Consider the following 26,499-nt stretch of genomic DNA (forward strand, 5'->3'; position numbering starts at 1 on the left):
GGTATATATAAAGAACTATTTTGTGTATTTATTTAAATTTCAGACTCAGTAGTTTCGGAGATAAAAGGGGGAAATGGTTGGACAGACAGACAGACAGACGCAGTGACGAGTGATCCTATAAGGGTTCCGTTTTTTCCTTTTGAGGTACGGAACCCTAAAAAGATGTAGTAAGATCAGTGGCACGGCATTCATAGAACTCAGTTCCCACCGGTTTGCCCAATTTGATCGAGTTAAGACCTCATACTTTTGGTAATGAAGAAACAAATAGTCTGAATAAGCTCCGGCTTGTGCGGCATGTTTGACCGCTTCTGTCGTCACCTGCAGGTCTACCGCGAACTACGTTCGTCGTGTTGCCTCTCTGTCGCACTTGTAAATTCGTACGTAAGTGTGACAAGGAGGCAACACTTCAAACGTGGTTCGCGGTAGGCCCCCTGTCCATACTGACAGACAGCCATTTGACATCACTGACTGTTGGAAAGCTTTATCTCAATTTTCGTTAATAAAATGTAAAAAACAATATAAATAATCATGTCGACTGAAAATAAAATTGATAAAACAACTAATAAAATAACTGATAAAAGTGAAGATTTGAAGGAAAGGAAGAAGTATTTCAAACTACACAAGTGTTCTCTAACTAACCTGCAAAACAAATATGAGATTAAATGCAATCGGGTCAGGAAATTTATTTTGGACGTCAGTTCGGTTAACTTCGACGATATAAGAGCTCTCTGTATGTTTAAGTGAGTAGATATACTTGCCTAGAGGTACCTAAGTGTATTTATTTAATATACTTCACTGAATATTGGCTATATTATTAGGGTCTCCCCAGATATATCGACGCGCATCCGGTAAAAGCCGATAGCAAAAACTTCTATGTCCGCGCAATAAGAGCGAAAAAGCCGTTGACGCGTCGGTAGGCGCCGGCCGATGCGAGCCGAGCCGTACGACGACTTATTCACTCTTATTGCGCAGACATAAAGCTTTTCCTATCGGATTTTGCCGATTCCGCGTCAACATAATAATATGAGGTCCCTTAGTTGCCGAGTAGACCCTCAAGCTTGGTTGAGTGAGCCATGGCGAATCCGGGTTAGCGCTAGGAAAATAATGATAACGGAATAATTTTTAAAATTTGACATATTTTTGCTGCAAAACGAAATTATACATTTCCAAGTACAAGCTTTCGACGGCCTTCTAGCAAAAAGAAACTAAAAAAATTGTCTTTCCAAAAAAAATATGAAAACTGGTCACAAACCTTCCTCAACTTGAACATCTTTTGACGTATTTTCTTGGTGATACTGGTACGTAGTTGAGCGAATTGCAAAAATTTTTAGCATTTAAATCGGCGATATTAGTAATTCCCTGTGTTTAAATTAATACATTTTAGGACATTCTTATACAAATCGACTTACCCTCTTATTCATAAACGCGCTACAAACCTCCATTAGCTAATAATCGTTTGTCCTTATCTGTCATTTTAACTTACGTATTTGTAAGAAAGGGACAATACAAAATTTTACTAAATCAGGTCCGTAAAGTTTGATGAATATGGGGGTTAGAGTTTATGTTAAGTTTACGGCGAATGTTATTAACCTTAGGTCCTACGCAAGCCTGTGTGCCGAAAAACACCGTCAATTCACCAAATACCCGTTCACCATACACCCATTCAGCAAACTACGCATGTGGGCTGAGGCAGTCGTTTTCTCAGCACTCCTCGCCATGATATTGCTCCTGCCATTATGGATCTCCAGCACAAAGCCTAGCGATGACGTAAGTATTTATGTTGTTGTGTATTGATGCTGGAAACTGTAATAATTCCCTGAGCGCCATGGAATTCAAGCTCAACGTTGACGCCGATCGTCATAAAATAGATCAAAAGTGCTCAGCGTGTGTCCCGTGTGCCCGTGGCCCTTGCCGAAATCCTAAATGCTATGGTACATATCCACAAAATAACTGACGGCCAGGGTCATATTGATTGGTCTTTTTTTCTCATGTTACGACCATTCAAGTGTCAATGAAAAGTTTTACGATCGGGCCGTGTTGCATAATAAACTACAACTAATATTACAAGCGGAACTCCTTTTCTAATAAGTGAAATTGGAAAAGGAGTTCCGCTTGTAATATTAGTCGTAGTTTGTTATGCAACATGGCCGTTGTCAGTTTGGTTTATCGAATTTATTAGGGACAATAACCTTTACAAATGTAGTGCATAATTATTTTCCATCATATTTTCACGGAGACGTGTCTTGCTATTTCAGTCAGTCTCGTTACAAAAAGAACTGAGGTTGACTACAGTAGCATGACAAATACGAACGTTTCCGAGAAAACACGATGGAAAACAATTATGCACTACATCTGTAGGTAAAGGTTATAATTATAGTCCCTAATAAATTTGTCATGATCTCTTCTCGCTCAATAAATAAAATTTCATGTTTTATCAGTCAGCTTATTAAGTAATTATTTTATATTATTTCCAGGACCCGCTGTATATTTTTTTAATATTTAGCCACATCGTATTTGTCGCCGTCAATATCACAATCAATTTACTTACTGGCTTCGTGGACGGTAAAAACAGACAACGAATAGAATTCAACCATTACAAGATTTTAAAGAACTATTTCTTCTCGTGGATGCTAGTGGATTTCGTGCACTTGTCTTGCGTGATCCACGAAATGATAATGATGTCAGAAAAATCAAGCTACCCTCATTTTGTGCGAACTGTTTGCTCAGTTTTTTCTATAGAGTATTTCGTTATGGTAAAGTACCATAGCAATATATGCACGGTTTTGAGAATGAAGGTAAGATTCTGTCAGTTTAACCAAATGTGACTTTAACACGATCCGTTACTACCCTACTCGCTCGCATCAATAAGTAGGAGCCAGATGCCTTGTCACAGAATAAGTAATAGTAAGTATTATCATACAGAACGGCCACGCACCGCCCCGCCCCGACTCGCATTACCTCGCCCCGCGACTGGCCGCGACATGAATCTGGCGGACTTCTGGCGTCCTCTCAGTAAAGCGACTTACCTACACATACACAATGACGCGTGTACAGACGTGCCGCGCACACATATAAACGCAAATGATTTTTGATGTATGGCCAGGCGTGGCTCACTCCGCGATTTCGTCGCTTTGCTACAGGTAGCTAAAAGTACATCCGTTCCGCCCCAATTTTGGGGAAAGCCATAAGCCGCGCGTGGCGCTGTCGCCACCTAGCGGCCATATTTGTGCTGATCGTAACAGACGCGTTTTGTTAGAGAGTGAGTTTTCTGTACCTAGTACTATTATTTATTCTGTGGTATGGCGTGTCCGCCCTGTGGCCTTGTACGACTCTCAGTGCATAACGCGCGCACCAATAAGCTCAAGCCATCGTAACATATCAAAATCATAACAGATTTTAAAATCTGAATACCACTTCAGGAATATACCTACACATATTTTTAAATAACTTAAAATATAACTTAGGAATCTTTAAAATTAAATACACAAAGGTTATTTGTTTTACAAGGTAGTGTAGTAAATAAAGGTAGTGGACCCCGCAGTAATTCCTCAGCCAGAAAAAACTTTACAGTATGATAAAGTATCAATAAATAAAAAGTAATGTATAAATTTCCAAAGAATAATAATAATAGAATTAAAGTAAATACCTAAAGTCTTAAATCGTTAATATCTTTTTACGGAAAAATGCTCCGTTCAAACTTTCTTCACCAGACATATTCATGTAACTTATTGCAACAATATATGAAATATCAAAAAAAAATCCCTGCAGAAATACCAGTATTAATAAAATAAAATTTTTTGGCGTGTCTTGGACCGGAAAATTGCTCAGTCTAATTTTTTCACTGGAATGCCATTTTATTGCCGTTTTATACCTACAAAATGAAAATCTACAAATTTTCCACTCTCAGTTTTTAATAGTTCTATAATACATACATTTCGATACGCATTTTTTTTGGATTTTTTTACCCACTACGCCAAATTATATTCTAAGATCATATAAGAAGAAAAAACTGACAGAGCAATTTTCCGATGAAAATGAGCGTCAAAAAAAGGAAGTATCATAAAAAAATATTCTCATGTTTGACAAAACTTTTAGATTTTTTTCTAGTATCACATACTGATACAAATAACTTATTTTGTAAAATAATTTTGGACTGAGGAATTACTCGGTTCAATATATAATCAGATTTGTGTTTTTACCTAACTTAGGAGTATTTTTTTTTTGGATATTTATAATGTTAGTCTCGGCTCATACTATACAATAACCAAGCTAAATTTCATCGACTGAGAAATTAATGCATGGGTCTCCATACAACAACTTGCTTCATTTACTACAGTAAGGGGGCAAAGTTGTTGTTTAACCGCTCGTGCTAATATTGATACCCGAGCAAGCGAAAGATACCAAAATTGAACCACGAGCGTAGCGAGTGGTTCGAAAAATGGAATCTTGAGCGTTGCGAGGGTTTCAAAGCACGAGGGTTGAACAAAATTTGCCCCCGAGTGAAACACAAAAATTTTCACCACACCAACCCGAAGCAAATATTAAATGTAAAATATCAAACAAAATCAAACCAAATCAAATCCAAATGAATTTTATTCAATATTTATCATTCAAAATCATCATTTATAAGTCAATTCTACCCGCAAACATAAGAAAACAACTCAAAATTTGCATTTGATTACTTTGCCTCACATGTGAATAAAATGCAACTTTGCTATCAGTTTTTGAAGTGCAAAGTAAGCCTTTCCGAGCTGGTGTGGTGAAAATAAATGAATGCCCTTGTCGGCATTCAAATCCTCCTGGACATCCAGCTTCTTAAGCTGGGCCTCTATTACCAACTACAAGGTTTGAGGTGATTTTAGTAGTAGTAGTAGTAGTCGAGTTCATAAACATGTATACACTTTTTCACCTTATTGCAATGGTCGAAGAAATGTATACAAATATATTATGAACTTGATTATACCTATATCTTAATAGCTTAAATAGGTAATTCAGTAAAAAATTTCTACAGGTGCCCTTAAAAACCGCTCTACAGCTCTTACTGCACGTGACTACATATTTGTCTTGGAACGTGTTGATCCAATTCGTGATCGAGTATTACATAGAGAGTGGCTACCAGCCAGTGCAGCCAAGGAACAGCTCCTGGATTACTATTGGAGACTTGTGGGACAAACCGGGGGAGGTGCGGCTCATGTATGGCCTGATGAGGGCAGGTGAGTGTTAAGTATATAATACTTTTTCTTCTTCAGCGAGCGCCCGCCCACTGTTGGGCATACGCCTTTCCAATTTTCCTCTTAGCCACGAGAGCCACTCGCAAACGAACAACCACCAGTCTGTACGAGACACGTACAGAATGGTGACAGACAGACATAATATAGACGGACAGTGGAGTCTTAGTAATAGGGTCCCCTTTGGGTACGGAACCCTAATGAGTGGCTGTCTAGGCCAATTCTTGGGATTAGGTTATTGCCAAAACGGACCCTTACGATACAACTGGGAAAACGCAAAGGCCCGTTGTTAAAAAACAATAAAGCATAATAAAATTACGACAGTGTGTGCCTATGCAAAGAAAAGTACTGTAAGAAATATTAATTCCTTCCTTTCCTTTAGAAAATACATAGACCGGTACTTGTCTGTAAAACCGGGCTAAATATCCAAATCCGCACACATGTTTATTTTTCTTACAGTGAACATGTTAAGAAAGAATTCAAATTTACATCTCCTCCCGTACGACGGTGAATTCGAAATATTTACCACATTTTCCTTTATTATTGCTCAAGTAAGTTTCACGCTCATTTACTTTACCTACTTGTAAAATTTACAATATGTACAGTCATCTTCAAAAAGATCAACTACAACTACATCATTCGGTCGTGGTAATCGGTTTCTAGAGGTTCTATTCGCCCAGCTGGGACCCGTTTCTTAAGAGCCCATCAACGTGCACACTAGCGCCACTGCTAAATAATCGTGAAAAAAGGGGGCTGCTACGTACTGTATTGTGTATTTAAGTACCTTTTGAATACATCAAACTAGTTTTTATGTTGCTGGCTTTTGAGAAACGGGCCCCAGACCGGCTACATATAGGATATAGGTACCTACTCGACGATTGGCATGGGAAGTAGCGAGGGAAGTTAGGCAGAGACGTAGGTAATGTGGCCATACCGTCTGCCCATCGCTCCCTATTTTGCCGGTTTTTTGGCGCGATTCAAAGGACAGTATGGAGCGTCGCGATTGATCGCGCGAATAGGGCAGTGTGCGGCCGGAGCAGGCAACATCGCGACGAGCATAGTCTGCCCGTAGTAAATTACGCTAGACGCGACGCTGTACGCCAAGCTAAAAGCGCCGCTTGACGCTCGCCACTGAGGCCACACATTCGATTATTATTTTGATTGCAGTGCGTTGTTTTACACTGCACATTCAAATACATGATAGCTCTGTTCGGCACGCAATCCTCAAAGGCGAAGTACTACATGATGTCCCATCAGATCCAGACTTATATGCATAAGAGACGCTTCCCGACATGGATTAAGAATAAAGTTCTCAAGTTTTATGCGATCCGGTTTAGGTCACACTTTTTTGTGGTAAGCATACCTACTTATCATTGGTGATAAACGTATTGGTTAAATAAATATAATTAAAAAGAATTTTATGGTGTGACTTTCAGAAATTCGAGCCAATCGAAATATCGCGCGCGTTGTGGCTTAGGTAAGACTTCACGATTGGCTCGAATTCGTGTGCGACACACCGCTGTACTGGCCCCATTCTTATTGTCCGTGAGGCCCGTCCTTAATGTCAATGGTTAAATACCTTCTTAAAACGCTTGTAGTTAACCTTTCGTAACATTTTCAGCTACTTAAATCGTTGGTTCATATCTTCGGTTCCAAAAATAAATAAAAAAGGTGAATGAAACATCTGTAGGATCCTGAATAAACGACGTCGACGTCGCAGAGATCTCAATCTATGTCCAGCAGTGGACGCCTGTGGGCTCATTGACTAAACGTCATTTTTTTTTGAAAATTGATAGATTTTTTATTATGATATAGAGGTGGCGATTTTTGCCACTGTTTTTGAAATTCACTTCGGTCTTTCGTAATGTTTTATTGACATGCAAAAGAGACCTCGAGATATACCTACTTGCAGAATTAAATTTGAATTACAGGAGTCAACCATGCTAGACTGTGTCACCGGCCAATTGCACGAAGACATCATAATGCACACGGGACGGCATATGGTGCGCGAAGTGACGTTCCTCAAGCAGCTGCCGTGGGCTGTGCTTATTGAGATCTCTCTTAAGTTCCAGCTTGCTATCTTCATTGAAGGGGATATTATTTACAAGATCAATACTATGGGTAAGGAAATCTCACCGGAAAAAGTTGATTTATTACCGAGGAGTAAGTTACTAAAGTGTAATTTTGAAGTTACATCACTCAATTAAAAGCTTTGGCTAGGCGTGCGACGTGCGACTAACAAGACAAAATGTCGCGAAGTCGTTACCAATCGTTTATCAATGAAGGGAAACATCGTGAGGAAACTGGACTAATCCCATTAAGGACTAGTTTCCCTTCTGGATTGAAAGGTCAGATGGTAATGGCCGTGCACGAAAACATCATAACGCACACGGGCAGGCATATGGTGCGCGAAGTGACGTTCCTCAAGCAGCTGCCGTGGGCTGTTCTCATCGAGATCTCTCTCAAATTCCAGCTTGCTATCTTCATTGAAGGAGACATTATTTACAAGATTAATACTATGGGTAAGCAAATTTCACCAGCAAAACTCTGTACAGAGGGGGGGAATTTGGCCCTTCCCACTAAACCCCATCTTCACCCTCTTTGCCGTTCGTGAGGGCGCACTGGGATAGATGTCGTTCCACCACGGCACCCTCACAATGCAGGGAGGGATCAGAAACGCTTGTTCGGTGTTCGCGGTAAGCCCTTTAACGAAACCCGAGTACCATGCATCGTCCACACCAGGAGTGTCTGGTTGCTGCTGTCAGGGCTGAACCCCTGGAGCCTGGCTCCCGCGGGCCGGACGCATTGGGTGTCGGCGGGCCGGATTGGAACGCGTCGCGGGCCGGGGTTTGGAGAGCCCTGGTCCACACTGTTAACTGTACATCGGTGAACCTTATGCCTTTTATAATAAGGTCCACCGATGTACAGTCAGGAGTGTTGCTTGTACTATCGATCGTTGAAAAACTAACGCTTTCTTGTTTCTACAGGCAATTGTATGTACTTCATTAACAAGGGCACCGTCGCGTTGTACACGGAATCTGGCTATGAACTACTGCACCTTGAGGACGGTGATCATTTCGGCGAGACCGCGCTTATGACCGACCACATTAAATTGCGCTTTATCACGGCCGTCGCTGTCACCAACTGCGAGCTGTTCAGTTTGTCGCGCGAGAATTTTGAGATTATCGAGCGATATAGGACGGCGTATGATGAACTTAAGAAAGTCGGTGTTAAACGGCGCCAGTGGGCGATGGTGATGGATGAACAGTTTAAAGCGCAGTTGAGAGAACAGAAGAATGATAGATATAACTTAAATAGCTAATAAATTTAACTCTAGATAGCTTTGTATAGCTTGACTGCATGAGACAGTCCTGGGCCAAACTATAAGTAGGTAGGCTAATTCGCCAGTAACTGGCCACACCAAACCAAAAATGAATTCTATTCACCTATAAATAGAAATCATTTTAGTATGAGGTGGCCAGTTATTGAAAGCTGGCTTGTTATAGTTGTTATTGAAACCTTAATCTAAAAAAAATTCTGTTTATAGGTGAATATAATTCATTTTAAGTTTAGGGCGGCCAGTTACTGAAAGTGGCCAGTTAGTTACGGGTTACGCTCGTAGCGCGTAGCCATGTCTTTGCCGTATGTAGCGCGTAGTCGCTACGAACAGTGTACCCGACAGTCGGGTTCTTGGCCCTGAATGTGTTAAGTACTTAGCTGTGTTTAGTTTGAGTAGAAAAAATATAAATATAGCACACACAGTTAAGATGTTTAACACATTAACTGCCAGAGACCCGCTCGGCAGGTTCTCTGTTCGGAGGCGCTTTTCGCTACAAAGCGGAAAGTATACGTTGTCGGCTACAAGCGTAGTAAGTAGATCGCAATTGATTAAGTACTTAGCTAGCGTAACATAGACGCGGTTATCAACTCGATACCTCGATATTGGTTTTTGTCGGTGTTATGTAATTAATATGTAAGGTAAATATTTGTCATGTTGATTATGAATAAAACAACTGTTACTTTACTTCGCCTTTATTTAAATTAAACTTACCCAATAATGATTGGAACATAAATATAATGAAATGACTCAGTCATGATCAGTACATAGGCAATAATGATAGCAAAGAGATTGATTATAAGTAGTGATGTAATATACACTCAGCGTCACGGAAATCGCACACCTTCGGGCGCAAGCGATTTTTTCCAACGGCCGACAATCTCAACAATAAATAAAACACATAAACAAAAGAGACATCAGATTAAATGTTATTAAATTAGCTTTTAAATGATGTCAAATTGATTAAGACAAAACCATTTCACTAAGAGCTAGAATCGCTCGCAATCGCTCGAACCATGTGAAGGTGTGTGATTTCCGTGACGCTGAGTCTATAATATTGCCCCCAAATTTGACAGCTGAAGCAGAAGGCGCTATACAGCTTCTACAATCAATAACTCTTGGTTTAGATAAAACCTACTTGCACATTGCCATAATTATTAAAAAAATACTTACACATTTATAATCTCTAGTCTTAACCCTTTATAAGGCAGAGACGATTTGAAAACCACTTAGTTAATAAACATTTACGGAGAAGAACATCCTCTTTTTTATTTAACTATAATGATATTATATAGCGAGTATATCAGGCTTTCTTTCCTCATTCATACTTATTCGGTCAGTATTTAATTTTAGTGTAATTAATTAATTTATAGTATGTGGTCAATTTATGCACTATGCCTGTCAAGGGAAGCAAGCTATCGTCATTGTTTCCATTATACTATTAAAAATATACACGTTGCTGTATCTATTAATTTGAATTATAGCTCTTGCAATTCACGATGGCGAGTGGCGAGACTCTTATTGGTATGATGACAAGGTCTAATTTTGATAAATCCACTCTCCATCGTGAATTGCAATAACTGTACTACGTTGTTTGTAGTGTCAGGAAAGTGTATCATTTGCCACTTAAGATTAATGAAATTATAAAAGGTTACATGCTATATCGATAAGTATTGTAATTAGAACTTTTTGCGGAAGTCTCTTTCTAACTCCTTGATAGAAAGAGACTTCCGCTTGTAAATTGTATCGTGGGACCACAGATTATAATTTTTTCAGTGATATTCGTACATTAATCCTACCCACTACAAGATACACAATAATGTTCGATTTACCGTATGTAGTCAATTAAACGCCAGTCTGTACAGAGCACGTTATGTTTGTTATGTCAATGAATAGGTGTATTGGAAACAGATTATCTGAAAACTCAAGTGCACGAACAGGCTGAGTGCATATATTGACCACATGTTTTTCTTAATGACTTCGTTTTTTTTGCCGTAGATGTGTTCCCCAGTGCATTACAAACATGGTAGTGTATTTAACTTTCACGTAGCATATCTGTATAACTGAGGCCTTATAAAGGGTTAAACTTATCTCAATCCTAACCTAGATTGGAGATGAAAACAGGGACCCTGTTTCACCACGCTGACAATTGTCGCCTGACATTGACAATTGTGCCGCTTAACTTCAAACTCGGGTAAATCAATTCGACCCAGTCAGCAAATATCTACCCTATTGCCTTTTCTTAATACCAAAATCGCATGATCTGACAGATGGATTAACCCGAGTTTGAAGTCAAGCGAATCATTTCACCTACATTGCTGGTATAAACGGTACGATATGTACCGTCATTACTTACAGACGCAGAAATGTACACGAAATTGTCAGTGTCAGTCGTCAATTGTCAAGTTAGTGAAATAGGCGCCAGGCTATATGAAGACTAATGATTCGGTCAAATTGTGTTTTTTTGTAAAACTAATTATAGCCAGCCTTTAATTAATGTAGTATGATACCTTTGGGTATGGTGCTTTACGCACGCTAGCGTCCCCTTCCCTCCCCCTGCCGCAACCCCCCCTTTTTGCACGAAGTATGTCCCGGTTCACAGTATTATTATATTTTTGGGGAAAGTATACAATATAGGAAAAAAGTGTCAATGAAAAAAATAATCCCTATTAAATTCTTAACAAAAAAGGTTATATTCATTTTTTTGATATGACGCACCATATTTGATATTTGACACTTTGATTAGTAAAATACGCTCATTATGTAATGAATTCATTTAAAATTTCAATATGCATTAGATCTAATGTTACATTAAATGTATTGTTAAATACTGTTGTTAGCATTATAGGCGCTTTGGTACTACTGTAAGCTTTTAACCCTTCGGGTGGCAGCACCTCCGGTTGAACGGTAGGACAAATGGCGCGGCCATTTTTTTAAATATGCCTCGGCGTGGCAGAGGCCGCGAGAAGGTTCGGTCATAACAAGCCCGTAATTGGCAGAGACCGTCTCGCGGCCTCTGTGCGACGCTGCATTTCGCGCCTAAAATAAAACCGTGAAAACTATGCCTTGCTTGCTCACTCTTGCAAGATGCATTCGTCAATAAACAAGGATGGTATTCCCTAACGGTCGAATTCCCGCGTAAAACAAAGTTTGTTAGAAATGACGTGATGTTCCTGCCCCACCTCGCCCATTACGCGCCGACCGTCGTCGAGCCGCGAACATTCAAACGTAATCGCACTGATAAAAAGTGAAATAAACTGTGTGAATCGTGTTAAATGTATTGTTTTGTCATAAAGACTGCTTTTTCTACAATCAATTGTTTTATTTCGTAACTATACGTATTTTTACATGAAAGTAGAAAAAAATTGGTAATATGAGATTAGAACAAGTCTAGCATAATTCACATAAATAGAATAGAATTCATTGGTATACAATCAAATAACCCATTTTATGCTGAATTCAGTGATATATAGTTTGTATATATATATCATTCATAGATTTTTTTTGGGAAACGGTCATATTTCTAACACGCGCCAAATTCGCGATGATCACCCGTTGAGGCCCCGCCACTTGACGTATATTTTTCCAAAATGGCTGCGCCATTCAACCGGCTTGTTATGTCTGTCCGTCTCGCGGCCACCGCCACTTACCGTAGAGACCTCGAGGAGGACAATGCCACTCGAAGGGTTGTAATTGAATAAATAAAATAAAATAAATAAGTAAAAATATTCATGTTATGGCTAGATGAACTTCGTCAAAATTTAACCGTTGAAAACTTGTTGAAGTTCAATATAACATAGTACGTAATAGTACAGAAAGAAATCCTACACGGAGAATAACCTTGCAAGCTTATTCTCCGTATAAGATTTCTTTCAGTACTATCACGTACTATGTCATATTGAACTTCAACAAGTTAATACATGAATATGGTGAGTCTAATCAAAAAATTGCATATAACCTTTTTTTTAGAATTTATTAAGGATTATTTCTTACCTTGACACTTTATTCCTAATTCTAATACTTTTCTCAAAAAATAATAAAACCGTCAACCGGGACATATTTCATGCAAAAAGGAGGGGTTGCGGCAGGGGGAGGGAAGGGGCGCTAGCGTAGGTAAAGCACCATACCCAAAGGTATCATACTACATTCATAAAAGGCTGGCTATAATTTGTTTGTCTTCCCCATACATTAGAACACAACTTAACCGAATCATAAAACAAAAATGCCAGTGAAGCATTTTTGTTTATTTATTGAGCTTTTTAGGGTTCCGTACCCAAACGGTAAAAACAGGACCCTATTACTAAGACTCCGCTGTCCGTGTCCGTCATGAACCGTGATAGCTAGTTCAGTTGAAATTTTCACAGACGATGTATTTCTGTTGCCGACTCGCACTTGACCAGTTTTTTTTCATGTCATGTAAAGGACTGTTCCTAATCTCCGTCGCTTTTGACGCTATAGATAACAGACTGCTACTAAAATATTAGCTTAGTCGGGTAAAAATCTTTTTAGGGTTCCGTACCCAAAGGGTAAAAACGGGACCCTATTACTAAGACTCTGCTGTCCGTCTGTCTGTCACAGTTGAAATTTTCACAGATGATGTATTTCTGTTGTCGCTATAACAACAAATACTAAAAACAGAATAAAATCAATATTTAAGCTCCCATACAACAATCGTGATTTTTATGCCGTTTTATGCGTAATGGTACAGAGCCCTTCGTGCGCGAGTCTGACTTGCACTAGCACTTGGCCGGTTTTTTTTTAAATCCACGGTGTTAAAAACGTAATGCGCTAGGTGTAAAGAGCCTAAAAATAAATATAATTTTGCTTTTATAGTGTATCCCTCTCCCACACATGTATAGTGTCAGTATACGGTCATACAATACATGTTTTATTTGATCTAAAACGAATTTTGTTTGATCTAAAATGCAGTATCATATTTCAGATCTTGGTCTTCTCAAAAATAGCTCTAGCGATTTCAATGTATTTTGCAATATACTTATTTATAAAACTAAGCTCCTTATACAAACATAGTCGCAATTTTCCTCTCTGAATATTGCTATTATTGAAAACATTTTTACACAATTTTATGTACATTAAACATAGGCCCCTTCCTTTGACTTAATTAGATTTTTTAGGGTTCCGAACCTCATAAGGAAAACGCGGGACCCCTATCATCACTCGTGCGTCTCCCTGTCTGTCCGACCCCCCCCCCCCCCTTATCTCCGAAACTACTGGGTCTAAAATTTTGAAAAAAAAAATACACAAAATAGTTCTTTACCTATAGATGACAGGAAAACCTATTAGAAATGTGCAGTCAAGCGTGAGTCGGACTTTGATCCGACCCCTACGGGTTTTTTTAAAGACATTTCATTCACATTCCACATAAATAAATACATTGTTAAAAATGGAACCCTTGGAACGCGAGTCCGACTCGCACTTGACCGGTTTTGATGAGAAAATTAGGATCGAAAAAAAATGGGAAAATATTTTGGAACTTCGAACTCTGGTACAAATTTGATGAGAAAACATCTTCAATATTTATTTATAAAAGAAACAAAAGTTTTACCACGATCACACTAAAATAATTTACACTTAATCTAAAATTTCTTCATAATTTAAATGTTTCACTTGATTTTGTTCGAATTTGCTCCTTACCACTTTGCATTAGGATTCATTATCCGCTACGACTCGTTGTACATACTGTAATGTCCTTCGGCGATGACTTGGTAGAACATTTCGTTCATGTTGTATGGACCTATAGCCCTGTAAATAAAATGAGAAAAAATATACCTTAATTCTTTGTCATAAGGCTGAAATTTAATTGATGATAGTTAGGCAATTTTGGTATTCACTTTGGCTCAAGCTTGACGCTCGCCGTCGAGTCCAAGAGCAAGTTATTATTCAATCTAATTTGAACACTCACTCCTCGCTATAAGGTCCATATTCGCTCGACTACCACTCCTATTTTATGCTCCCCACCCAGTATGAGCAAGTTATTATTTAATCTAATTTGGACACTCACTCGTCGCTATAAGGTCCATACTCGGCCGGCTATGACTCCTCCTGCTTGAGGCTCGCCCACCAGTATAAGAGAAAGTTATTATTCTTATTATTCAATCTAATTTAAGCACTCACTCGTCGCCATAAGGTCCATACTCGGCCGGCTATGACTCCTCCTGCTTGAGGCTCGCCGACGAGTAGAAGAGCACGCAGGGCGTTTTCCACCACGCGCTGAATTGGACCACTTCGGACGCTGACACCGGGGTTATGCTGGAATCAGGTTACATTTAAAAAAAAAATTATCTACGCACATATCATTAGTGCTCTAAAATGCGTTCAGAAACCGTAGGAAATTACCAGCATTATTACAACCAATTTTACTTGAGAATTTTCTTGTCTGTGGTAGTAGGTAAAATCTGTACTTTAATGTTATTATAGTATCTGCCGTCAAAACCTAGGTCAAAACCTCTATTCTAGTATCCATAGATATTAAAACAGTTACGATACGAAACGTCAATTCAGTATGTTTTATTAATATAAACCGCACGACATTTGATCTCTAGTCTCGAGTCGAGATAGGGATTTCATTTATTTATCTATGAATAAAAAAAAAGTACGGAAGCGTGACATGCGTGAACAAAGTTTTCATTTACCGCCATTTGACGTACAGTTTATCTTTTAATTAATTTTAAGAATTAAAAAAAATGTTTTGTTTTTAAACAAACTTAAAGCAAAAGTTTCGTGTAAAATGAGGGATAAAGATATTCCAGAGACCTCTCAAATCTGTGAGAAATCCGCCAGAGAGCAACGATGCCCCATGTCGGTTGAAATATGAGGTTAGTGAATATATCTTAAAAAGTTTATAATATGTGTGTAGATAAAGTAATTAAAACAATCGTGTGACCCTTTTAGGAAACTCACTTCGTTCGTTTCTTAAACCCACACTCGTATTTTAACGCCTTCCATTATGTAGCAGTCACATAAACATCTACCTATATTCGGTGGTAGTTGGACTCTAGTTGGTGATGTTTATTTCTCCTTACCTGACGTCATTGAACATGTGCCACTCTTCCCCTATCTGTACGTAAGCGACCAGGTTCTTGGGGTTGTCTTCAACGCATATAACGGCAGCCGACAAGTTGTATTCTTCTTCTGAAATGGTCGTCACTTGTTATGTCGCTTACCTGACGTCGTTGAACATGTTCTACTTTTCTCCTATCTGCACGTAAGCGACAAGGTTCTTCGGGTTGTCCTCAACGCATATAACGGCAGCTGACAAATTGTTGTACTCTTGTTTTGAAATGGTCGTCACTTGTTATGTCGCTTACCTGACGTCGTTGAACATGTTCCACTCTTCCCCTATCTGCACGTAAGCGACCAGGTTCTTCGGGTTGTCCTCAACGCATATAACGGCAGCCGACAAGTTGTATTCTTCTTCTGAAATGGTCGTCACTTGTTATGTCGCTTACCTGACGTCGTTGAACATGTTCCACTCTTCCCCTATCTGTACGTAAGCGACCAGGTTCTTGGGGTTGTCTTCAACGCATATAACGGCAGCTGACAAGTTGTATTCTTCTTCTGAAATGGTCGTCACTTGTTATGTCGCTTACCTGACGTCGTTGAACATGTTCCACTCTTCCCCTATCTGCACGTAAGCGACCAGGTTCTTCGGGTTGTCCTCAACGCATATAACGGCAGCCGACAAGTTGTATTCTTCTTCTGAAATGGTCGTCACTTGTTATGTCGCTTACCTGACGTCGTTGAACATGTTCCACTCTTCCCCTATCTGTACGTAAGCGACCAGGTTCTTGGGGTTGTCTTCAACGCATATAACGGCAGCTGACAAGTTGTATTCTTCTTCTGAAATGGTCGTCACTTGCTTCTTCTTGTGTTTATCTCGGGTCTCGTTCGATGCCTCGTTCTAAGGGAAGACAAATTAAATTAAAGTGCATACATACTTAGTCATAAATATTTTCTTAATATTATGCTTTTCACAAAAGAATATTTGCAAATGGAAATATAAAACACAGAAAAATTATGCGGTATTATACTTTCTAAGAAAATATTATAATTTGTGTTATTTCAAGTATTTGGGAGGCGTGCGCCTCCGCGCACTGAAGCCAAAACGTAGAAGCCCTTCTGGCACTTTAATGAAATGTAAGGGGGACACCGAGCAGATGCCTTTGCCCGTGTATGGGACGCACCCAGAGGCAATGTACTAGTTTCTTTGCAATGTACTTTCGCTTTCGGTCATAGAGTTACTTTTTGATCGTAGAGTTCAATCCGCTGTATAGATCCGTGGTATGAATAGTTTTGAGTTTTATGTGTCAGCTTGAAGTAGGTACCTTATCATTGATAATGACGTCGCCGTCCGACTGCAACCTGATCAGCAGCTGGTGCGGCAACACGCAGTGAGAGTCGGGGCTCTTGGACGAACCTTGGGACGGACTCGGTCTGAACACTTATACAGGCGTACCTTATCATTGATAATGACGTCGCCGTCCGACTGCAACCTGATCAGCAGCTGGTGCGGCAACACGCAGTGAGAGTCGGGGCTCTTGGACGAACCTTGGGACGGACTCGGTCTGAACACTTATACAGACGTACCTTATCATTGATAATGACGTCGCCGTCCGACTGCAACCTGATCAGCAGCTGGTGCGGCAACACGCAGTGAGAGTCGGGGCTCTTGGACGAACCTTGGGACGGACTCGGTCTGAACACTTATACAGGCGTACCTTATCATTGATAATGACGTCGCCGTCCGACTGCAACCTGATCAGCAGCTGGTGCGGCAACACGCAGTGAGAGTCGGGGCTCTTGGACGAACCTTGGGACGGACTCGGTCTGAACACTTATACAGACGTACCTTATCATTGATAATGACGTCGCCGTCCGACTGCAACCTGATCAGCAGCTGGTGCGGCAACACGCAGTGAGAGTCGGGGCTCTTGGACGAACCTTGGGACGGACTCGGTCTGAACACTTATACAGACGAACCTTATCATTGATAATGACGTCGCCGTCCGACTGCAACCTGATCAGCAGCTGGTGCGGCAACACGCAGTGAGAGTCGGGGCTCTTGGACGAACCTTGGGACGGACTCGGTCTGAACACTTATACAGACGTACCTTATCATTGATAATGACGTCGCCGTCCGACTGCAACCTGATCAGCAGCTGGTGCGGCAACACGCAGTGAGAGTCGGGGCTCTTGGACGAACCTTGGGACGGACTCGGTCTGAACACTTATACAGGCGTACCTTATCATTGATAATGACGTCGCCGTCCGACTGCAACCTGATCAGCAGCTGGTGCGGCAACACGCAGTGAGAGTCGGGGCTCTTGGACGAACCTTGGGACGGACTCGGTCTGAACACTTATACAGGCGTACCTTATCATTGATAATGACGTCGCCGTCCGACTGCAACCTGATCAGCAGCTGGTGCGGCAACACGCAGTGAGAGTCGGGGCTCTTGGACGAACCTTGGGACGGACTCGGTCTGAACACTTATACAGACGAACCTTATCATTGATAATGACGTCGCCGTCCGACTGCAACCTGATCAGCAGCTGGTGCGGCAACACGCAGTGAGAGTCGGGGCTCTTGGACGAACCTTGGGACGGACTCGGTCTGAACACTTATACAGACGTACCTTATCATTGATAATGACGTCGCCGTCCGACTGCAACCTGATCAGCAGCTGGTGCGGCAACACGCAGTGAGAGTCGGGGCTCTTGGACGAACCTTGGGACGGACTCGGTCTGAACACTTATACAGACGTACCTTATCATTGATAATGACGTCGCCGTCCGACTGCAACCTGATCAGCAGCTGGTGCGGCAACACGCAGTGAGAGTCGGGGCTCTTGGACGAACCTTGGGACGGACTCGGTCTGAACACTTATACAGACGTACCTTATCATTGATAATGACGTCGCCGTCCGACTGCAACCTGATCAGCAGCTGGTGCGGCAACACGCAGTGAGAGTCGGGACTCTTCGACGAACCTTGGGACGGACTCGGTCTGAACACTTATACAGGCGTACCTTATCATTGATAATGACGTCGCCGTCCGACTGCAACCTGATCAGCAGCTGGTGCGGCAACACGCAGTGAGAGTCGGGGCTCTTGGACGAACCTTGGGACGGACTCGGTCTGAACACTTATACAGGCGTACCTTATCATTGATAATGACGTCGCCGTCCGACTGCAACCTGATCAGCAGCTGGTGCGGCAACACGCAGTGAGAGTCGGGGCTCTTGGACGAACCTTGGGACGGACTCGGTCTGAACACTTATACAGGCGTACCTTATCATTGATAATGACGTCGCCGTCCGACTGCAACCTGATCAGCAGCTGGTGCGGCAACACGCAGTGAGAGTCGGGGCTCTTGGACGAACCTTGGGACGGACTCGGTCTGAACACTTATACAGACGTACCTTATCATTGATAATGACGTCGCCGTCCGACTGCAACCTGATCAGCAGCTGGTGCGGCAACACGCAGTGAGAGTCGGGACTCTTCGACGAACCTTGGGACGGACTCGGTCTGAACACTTATACAGGCGTACCTTATCATTGATAATGACGTCGCCGTCCGACTGCAACCTGATCAGCAGCTGGTGCGGCAACACGCAGTGAGAGTCGGGGCTCTTGGACGAACCTTGGGACGGACTCGGTCTGAACACTTATACAGGCGTACCTTATCATTGATAATGACGTCGCCGTCCGACTGCAACCTGATCAGCAGCTGGTGCGGCAACACGCAGTGAGAGTCGGGGCTCTTGGACGAACCTTGGGACGGACTCGGTCTGAACACTTATACAGGCGTACCTTATCATTGATAATGACGTCGCCGTCCGACTGCAACCTGATCAGCAGCTGGTGCGGCAACACGCAGTGAGAGTCGGGGCTCTTGGACGAACCTTGGGACGGACTCGGTCTGAACACTTATACAGACGTACCTTATCATTGATAATGACGTCGCCGTCCGACTGCAACCTGATCAGCAGCTGGTGCGGCAACACGCAGTGAGAGTCGGGGCTCTTGGACGAACCTTGGGACGGACTCGGTCTGAACACTTATACAGACGTACCTTATCATTGATAATGACGTCGCCGTCCGACTGCAACCTGATCAGCAGCTGGTGCGGCAACACGCAGTGAGAGTCGGGACTCTTCGACGAACCTTGGGACGGACTCGGTCTGAACACTTATACAGGCGTACCTTATCATTGATAATGACGTCGCCGTCCGACTGCAACCTGATCAGCAGCTGGTGCGGCAACACGCAGTGAGAGTCGGGGCTCTTCGACGAACCTTGGGACGGACTCGGTCTGAACACTTATACAGACGTACCTTATCATTGATAATGACGTCGCCGTCCGACTGCAACCTGATCAGCAGCTGGTGCGGCAACACGCAGTGAGAGTCGGGGCTCTTGGACGAACCTTGGGACGGACTCGGTCTGAACACTTATACAGACGTACCTTATCATTGATAATGACGTCGCCGTCCGACTGCAACCTGATCAGCAGCTGGTGCGGCAACACGCAGTGAGAGTCGGGGCTCTTGGACGAACCTTGGGACGGACTCGGTCTGAACACTTATACAGTCGTACCTTATCATTGATAATGACGTCGCCGTCCGACTGCAACCTGATCAGCAGCTGGTGCGGCAACACGCAGTGAGAGTCGGGACTCTTCGACGAACCTTGGGACGGACTCGGTCTGAACACTTATACAGGCGTACCTTATCATTGATAATGACGTCGCCGTCCGACTGCAACCTGATCAGCAGCTGGTGCGGCAACACGCAGTGAGAGTCGGGGCTCTTCGACGAACCTTGGGACGGACTCGGTCTGAACACTTATACAGACGTACCTTATCATTGATAATGACGTCGCCGTCCGACTGCAACCTGATCAGCAGCTGGTGCGGCAACACGCAGTGAGAGTCGGGGCTCTTGGAAGAACCTTGGGACGGACTCGGTCTGAACACTTATACAGGCGTACCTTATCATTGATAATGACGTCGCCGTCCGACTGCAACCTGATCAGCAGCTGGTGCGGCAACACGCAGTGAGAGTCGGGGCTCTTGGACGAACCTTGGGACGGACTCGGTCTGAACACTTATACAGACGTACCTTATCATTGATAATGACGTCGCCGTCCGACTGCAACCTGATCAGCAGCTGGTGCGGCAACACGCAGTGAGAGTCGGGGCTCTTGGACGAACCTTGGGACGGACTCGGTCTGAACACTTATACAGACGTACCTTATCATTGATAATGACGTCGCCGTCCGACTGCAACCTGATCAGCAGCTGGTGCGGCAACACGCAGTGAGAGTCGGGGCTCTTGGACGAACCTTGGGACGGACTCGGTCTGAACACTTATACAGACGTACCTTATCATTGATAATGACGTCGCCGTCCGACTGCAACCTGATCAGCAGCTGGTGCGGCAACACGCAGTGAGAGTCGGGGCTCTTGGACGAACCTTGGGACGGACTCGGTCTGAACACTTATACAGACGTACCTTATCATTGATAATGACGTCGCCGTCCGACTGCAACCTGATCAGCAGCTGGTGCGGCAACACGCAGTGAGAGTCGGGGCTCTTGGACGAACCTTGGGACGGACTCGGTCTGAACACTTATACAGGCGTACCTTATCATTGATAATGACGTCGCCGTCCGACTGCAACCTGATCAGCAGCTGGTGCGGCAACACGCAGTGAGAGTCGGGGCTCTTGGACGAACCTTGGGACGGACTCGGTCTGAACACTTATACAGACGTACCTTATCATTGATAATGACGTCGCCGTCCGACTGCAACCTGATCAGCAGCTGGTGCGGCAACACGCAGTGAGAGTCGGGGCTCTTGGACGAACCTTGGGACGGACTCGGTCTGAACACTTATACAGACGTACCTTATCATTGATAATGACGTCGCCGTCCGACTGCAACCTGATCAGCAGCTGGTGCGGCAACACGCAGTGAGAGTCGGGACTCTTGGACGAACCTTGGGACGGACTCGGTCTGAACACTTATACAGGCGTACCTTATCATTGATAATGACGTCGCCGTCCGACTGCAACCTGATCAGCAGCTGGTGCGGCAACACGCAGTGAGAGTCGGGGCTCTTGGACGAACCTTGGGACGGACTCGGTCTGAACACTTATACAGGCGTACCTTATCATTGATAATGACGTCGCCGTCCGACTGCAACCTGATCAGCAGCTGGTGCGGCAACACGCAGTGAGAGTCGGGGCTCTTGGACGAACCTTGGGACGGACTCGGTCTGAACACTTATACAGACGAACCTTATCATTGATAATGACGTCGCCGTCCGACTGCAACCTGATCAGCAGCTGGTGCGGCAACACGCAGTGAGAGTCGGGTCTCTTGGACGAACCTTGGGACGGACTCGGTCTGAACACTTATACAGGCGTACCTTATCATTGATAATGACGTCGCCGTCCGACTGCAACCTGATCAGCAGCTGGTGCGGCAACACGCAGTGAGAGTCGGGGCTCTTGGACGAACCTTGGGACGGACTCGGTCTGAACACTTATACAGACGAACCTTATCATTGATAATGACGTCGCCGTCCGACTGCAACCTGATCAGCAGCTGGTGCGGCAACACGCAGTGAGAGTCGGGGCTCTTGGACGAACCTTGGGACGGACTCGGTCTGAACACTTATACAGACGTACCTTATCATTGATAATGACGTCGCCGTCCGACTGCAACCTGATCAGCAGCTGGTGCGGCAACACGCAGTGAGAGTCGGGGCTCTTGGAAGAACCTTGGGACGGACTCGGTCTGAAAATGTAAGAAAATTGTGGGTGTTATATTTGACTCTTTGAACGCCACGTAATTATATCGTATGCGGCGCGTCATCGTGAACCTTGTCAACCTTGTTAACACAAATCTTCTTCTTCTTCTTCTTTATATTTAAGAGCTGTGCTCTTGTCGGTGGAGCAATCTCCAACTCGTCCGGTCCTCTGCCAACTCCTTAACCTTCTGGTATGACACGACCTGAACCTTTTCTTTTATTTGGTTGAAATAATTTATTCTCGGTCTTCCTCTTCCTCTCTCTCCCTCTATTTTTCCTTCTATGATGTTCTTTAGGAACATGTCGTGTCGTAGCAGATGTCCATTAGTACTCCTCTTCTATTTTCTATTGTCTTTATTATATTTCTTTTCTCGTTATCTAGAACCCTATCTCTAGACATCTTTTTAACCTCCGGGTTCAGTTCAATAACGCCTTCAGGGTGCTGTTGCGTCTGCCACGCTTCTGCAGCGTCAGGCGTGTTCGCGGACGCGCGGGTAGACGGTTTCTTTGTTCGGTCGCAGAGTGCTTGACAGTAGCAACAGTATCCTGTAGGGCTTAGATAGTCGGCTCTATCATTTGTCGCCATGCCTGTCACGTTCTAAGAAATATGTAAGTGTGAAAGTGACGCATGTCATGACAGGTGATAAAAATGCGACCATGATACCGCTTCTGAGTGTGATGGCGGGTAGGCTCGATAGTCGCTATATGCAGCACTTGTCAAACCTGCACCGTTCCTTAGCTTCTTATGAAATACTGTAGTATATATCTAATAAGTTAAGTACTAACATAGTCTTAATTACAAGTTCCTGCATGTACATGTTCGACTAACCTTTTATGGATTTCTGTGGAACGAAATAAATGTTTTTTTTTTATTGGGTCTGTCACAAAAGTTACCAAGGTTAGTAGGTACTAATATTAAATTCTATTTAAACGACGGTGGAAGGTCTACCAAGGGTCAGGTAAGCCTGTGGGTGTAATTTACCTGTCAGGGTGTTTGAACCGGCAGCCCGGCCTCGCACAATGCATGCCGTAGCGGCACGGCTTGCCGCTGCTACCGCGTTTCGTCGAGTCCGGCTAGAAAATATTACACATCGGTCAAAGGTCAGGTAACCTGTGGGTGTAATTTACCTGTCAGGGTGTTTGTACCGGCAGCCCGGCCTGGCACAATCCATGCCGTAGCGGCACGGCTTGCCGCTGCTACCGCGTTTCATCGAGTCCGGCTAGAATATATTACACATTGGTCAAATGTCAGGTAGCCTGTGGGTGTAGTTTACCTGTCAGGGTGTTTGAACCGGCAGCCCGGCCTCGCACAATGCATGCCGTAGCGGCACGGCTTGCCGCTGCTACCGCGTTTCGTCGAGTCCGGCTAGAATATATTACACATTGGTCAAAGGTCAGGTAGCCTGTGGGTGTAGTTTACCTGTCAGGGTGTTTGAACCGGCAGCCCGGCCTCGCACAATGCATGCCGTAGCGGCACGGCTTGCCGCTGCTACCGCGTTTCGTTGAGTCCGGCTGAAAAATATTACACATCGGTCAAAGTCAAACAAAATATACATAGTTGATAGTAAATATAGTAATTAATAGTCAATTCATTTATTGTAAATTGCGCCATTTGTGTATATTATGCATTGAGGGTAGCTGTTCGTGTTAATTTCAGCTCAGGAGCTCAATGAACGTTCCCAATTATTTCTAAACTGATTTAGTGGCGGCTTTCTGTAAAAATGGCTCTTAGATAGGTTGAAGATGGCACTGTAATATATAGATTCAGATCAAATATAGATTCATCTTATTTGGGTTGGGTTAACTTCGCATCAGGGATAATTTTAACGGTTTAGAATATATTAGCGCGGTTTTCAAAATCACGAACGAAGTTACCTCAATGAATTGTGATTAAAGAAGTACGTAGTTACCGTCTCCTTCGGTGTGCCTTTAGCCCAGTAAGCTTTCTCGTGGGCAGTGACACCGCCACAGTTTATTGCCAATATCGGCGGTAATCTGTAAAAAATATAGATATTTGTAAATTTAGTCGAATCCGGCTTCATTTCAAACCATTTGGTAATTTAAGATATCATATTTACAGTTTCCACGTCAGTCGATTTCTGCCTGTTAGGGCGTCCGCTAGCTGGCGCGGTTACACGGAGCGTGCGAGTAGCGTGATCGTATGAGTGTTGCTAACTGGCGCGGACGCGTGCGACGGATTTTACCTGCAATAGCGCCCGCGTGCGTTGCGCCAGCGAAGTGTACCCGCCAGCTAGCGGACGCCCTCAGAGGGAAATTCTCGCGTATCCTGGATTGAAGCCATCGCTACTCCTTCGATGACCCTCCACTAAATCGAAGAGCAACATTTAAAAACTGTTGGTTTTACGCCATGCCAAATGACCAAAAAACACAATTTTTCCACGGCAATTTATAGAGGAGTGTTTTTTTTTAATTATATTGGTTCACCAACAATTGTTTACACTTTGTAAAATATAACTACAAACGTTTTAACTATTATCACTAAGTGTAACAATTACTTCAAGGTAACTGTTAACTCTTTAGCTTTAGCACGATAGATACGTTCGTGCGACTCGTCTTCTAGAAGATTCCCAATGTTTTACGCCCCAACCACATTTCGTGTCTGTTCTGACTTTTGTTTGCCTAGGGCAGGGGTCTCCAAACCCCGGCCCGCGACGCGTCCAATCCGGCCCGCCGACATCCATAGCGTGCGGTCCGCGGGAGCCAGGCTCCAGGGGTTGAAAGTTTCTGAGGCGCAATATGGAATATGGCCCTCAGGTAAAAAAGTTTGGGGACCCCTGGCCTAGGGAATAAACAACACTTACCGTATAACCCTGCCCTGTTGCTGCGTGGGCGTGAAGCGGGCGCACTGCTCGCACCAGGCGGGCGTGGCGCGGCGCGGCGCGAGCGAGGCGCGGACCAGCTCAGCGAAGCCGCGCGCCGACGCGGAGCCCATCGGGTACTGCAGGGCGCAGGCTAGCACGACGGATGAGCGCTCCTCCTGCGAGTACAGATTTGACAGGTCAAATAAACGGCTAGAGTTGAAAATAGTTATTTGGGGTTTGCGTCTGTAGCAACCAATTCCAGACCTGCTGGCATGATTGTTCTCGCGACTCCTTACATCTTGCGCGTCTTCAAGTATGGACTCGCGCGCGTGAACGCAACTCATGCTAGACAAGCGTCGAGACAGTAGGTTACAAAGAATACGAGTGTGGCATTGTCTTTTTATGTAATAAAACTTTCCGTCGGCACATCGATACCATGAACTCTGGCATCAGTAGCCACTAACGTTGTAACACGTTCTAGTAATATGTTTTGTTCTTTATTGAAACGAAAATTCCTGCAAAAATTAACGTTTGGTGAACGTAATTGAAGATCAAAGGGTGACCCTAAAAATATAATACTGATAAGGAGTATTGATGATTTTTAACCGCATAATTTTATCTGACAACTTTCGCATATGACATTTGTTCCATGTCACCGGTTAGCTGGTTTGGGAGTTCATCATCCAGCTGAATTGAGGGTCTGTAGACCAACCTCATTGTATACTATCTGCATCCGGAAGAAAGCCTCTATTATCAAGACGTTAAAGTCCATATTGACATGTTTTTGAGCACATTTAGAACTCCAATATGTCTGATGGCCTCTGCGTGTTAATAAAATCAAAGTGACATACTTGCATTGTCTCATCTGCCGCTGTCAATATCTAAGTCGCTGTAACTACATGCGAAGCAGAATATTTTACCTCCTTATTGCACTTCAAGCACCGGTTGAGCTGGTGTCGGCCGATAGCGAACAGTTCCGATATATCCGACTCTTCTCTGTCCACTTGCTGGTTTGGTAGCTCATCCTCACTGATTTGAGAGTCTAAAGACACTTGGTAGATGTAAACTATATGAGGTAGAATACATTTCCCACATAATATTACCTCCTTATTGCACTTCAAGCACCGGTTGAGCTGGTGTCGGCCGATAGCGAACAATTGCGATATATCCGACTCTTCTCTGTCCACTTGCTGGTTTGGTAGCTCGTCGTTCACCTTGTTGAGTTGAGTGTCTGGAGAAACTGAGAAAATAATGATAAGGGTTTTAGACGGAGA

General features: G+C 43.5%; 2 protein-coding genes and 1 long non-coding RNA gene across 3 annotated transcripts in view; 1 reads left to right on the forward strand and 2 right to left on the reverse strand.

Annotated features, from left to right (window-relative positions):
* The window catches only part of LOC134796434 (uncharacterized), a 65,099-nt gene that overhangs the window by 9,773 nt on the left and 28,827 nt on the right, over positions 1-26,499 (reverse strand). The gene's annotated exons all lie outside the window — the stretch shown is intronic.
* Positions 515-9,181, forward strand: LOC134796539 (uncharacterized). The gene is made up of 8 exons (XM_063768723.1): positions 515-740; positions 1,596-1,767; positions 2,475-2,795; positions 5,012-5,213; positions 5,688-5,779; positions 6,396-6,581; positions 7,160-7,349; positions 8,216-9,181. Exons 1-8 carry the CDS (start codon positions 529-531, stop codon positions 8,548-8,550), a joined length of 1,710 nt encoding a protein of 569 aa, XP_063624793.1. The 5' UTR covers positions 515-528; the 3' UTR covers positions 8,551-9,181.
* Positions 14,075-26,499, reverse strand: part of LOC134796419 (PAN2-PAN3 deadenylation complex catalytic subunit PAN2) — a 30,443-nt gene continuing 18,018 nt past the window's right edge. The window contains exons 17-24 of the mRNA XM_063768623.1: positions 26,146-26,465; positions 25,226-25,401; positions 24,314-24,398; positions 23,824-23,915; positions 22,239-22,390; positions 16,317-16,461; positions 14,701-14,835; positions 14,075-14,328 (exon numbers count right to left, since the gene is read on the reverse strand). Coding sequence (XP_063624693.1) covers positions 14,730-14,835; positions 16,317-16,461; positions 22,239-22,390; positions 23,824-23,915; positions 24,314-24,398; positions 25,226-25,401; positions 26,146-26,465 — 1,076 coding nt within the window. The 3' untranslated portion in view covers positions 14,075-14,328; positions 14,701-14,729. The remainder of the gene's footprint in view (positions 14,329-14,700; positions 14,836-16,316; positions 16,462-22,238; positions 22,391-23,823; positions 23,916-24,313; positions 24,399-25,225; positions 25,402-26,145; positions 26,466-26,499) is intronic.

Source organism: Cydia splendana, chromosome 13 (assembly GCF_910591565.1).
Source record: "Cydia splendana chromosome 13, ilCydSple1.2, whole genome shotgun sequence".
NCBI classification, from domain to species: Eukaryota; Metazoa; Arthropoda; class Insecta; order Lepidoptera; family Tortricidae; genus Cydia; species Cydia splendana.

What these genes read in the sequence shown, in the direction of transcription:
- LOC134796539 (XM_063768723.1), top strand. Translation starts at nt 529, where the DNA reads ATGTCGACTGAAAATAAAATTGATAAAACAACTAATAAAATAACTGAT. An exon ending in GCACGGTTTTGAGAATGAAG is followed by an intron (nt 2,796 to 5,011) that starts GTAAGATTCTGT and finishes AAATTTCTACAG; the next exon opens with GTGCCCTTAAAAACCGCTCT. An exon ending in GTATGGCCTGATGAGGGCAG is followed by an intron (nt 5,214 to 5,687) that starts GTGAGTGTTAAG and finishes TTTTTCTTACAG; the next exon opens with TGAACATGTTAAGAAAGAAT.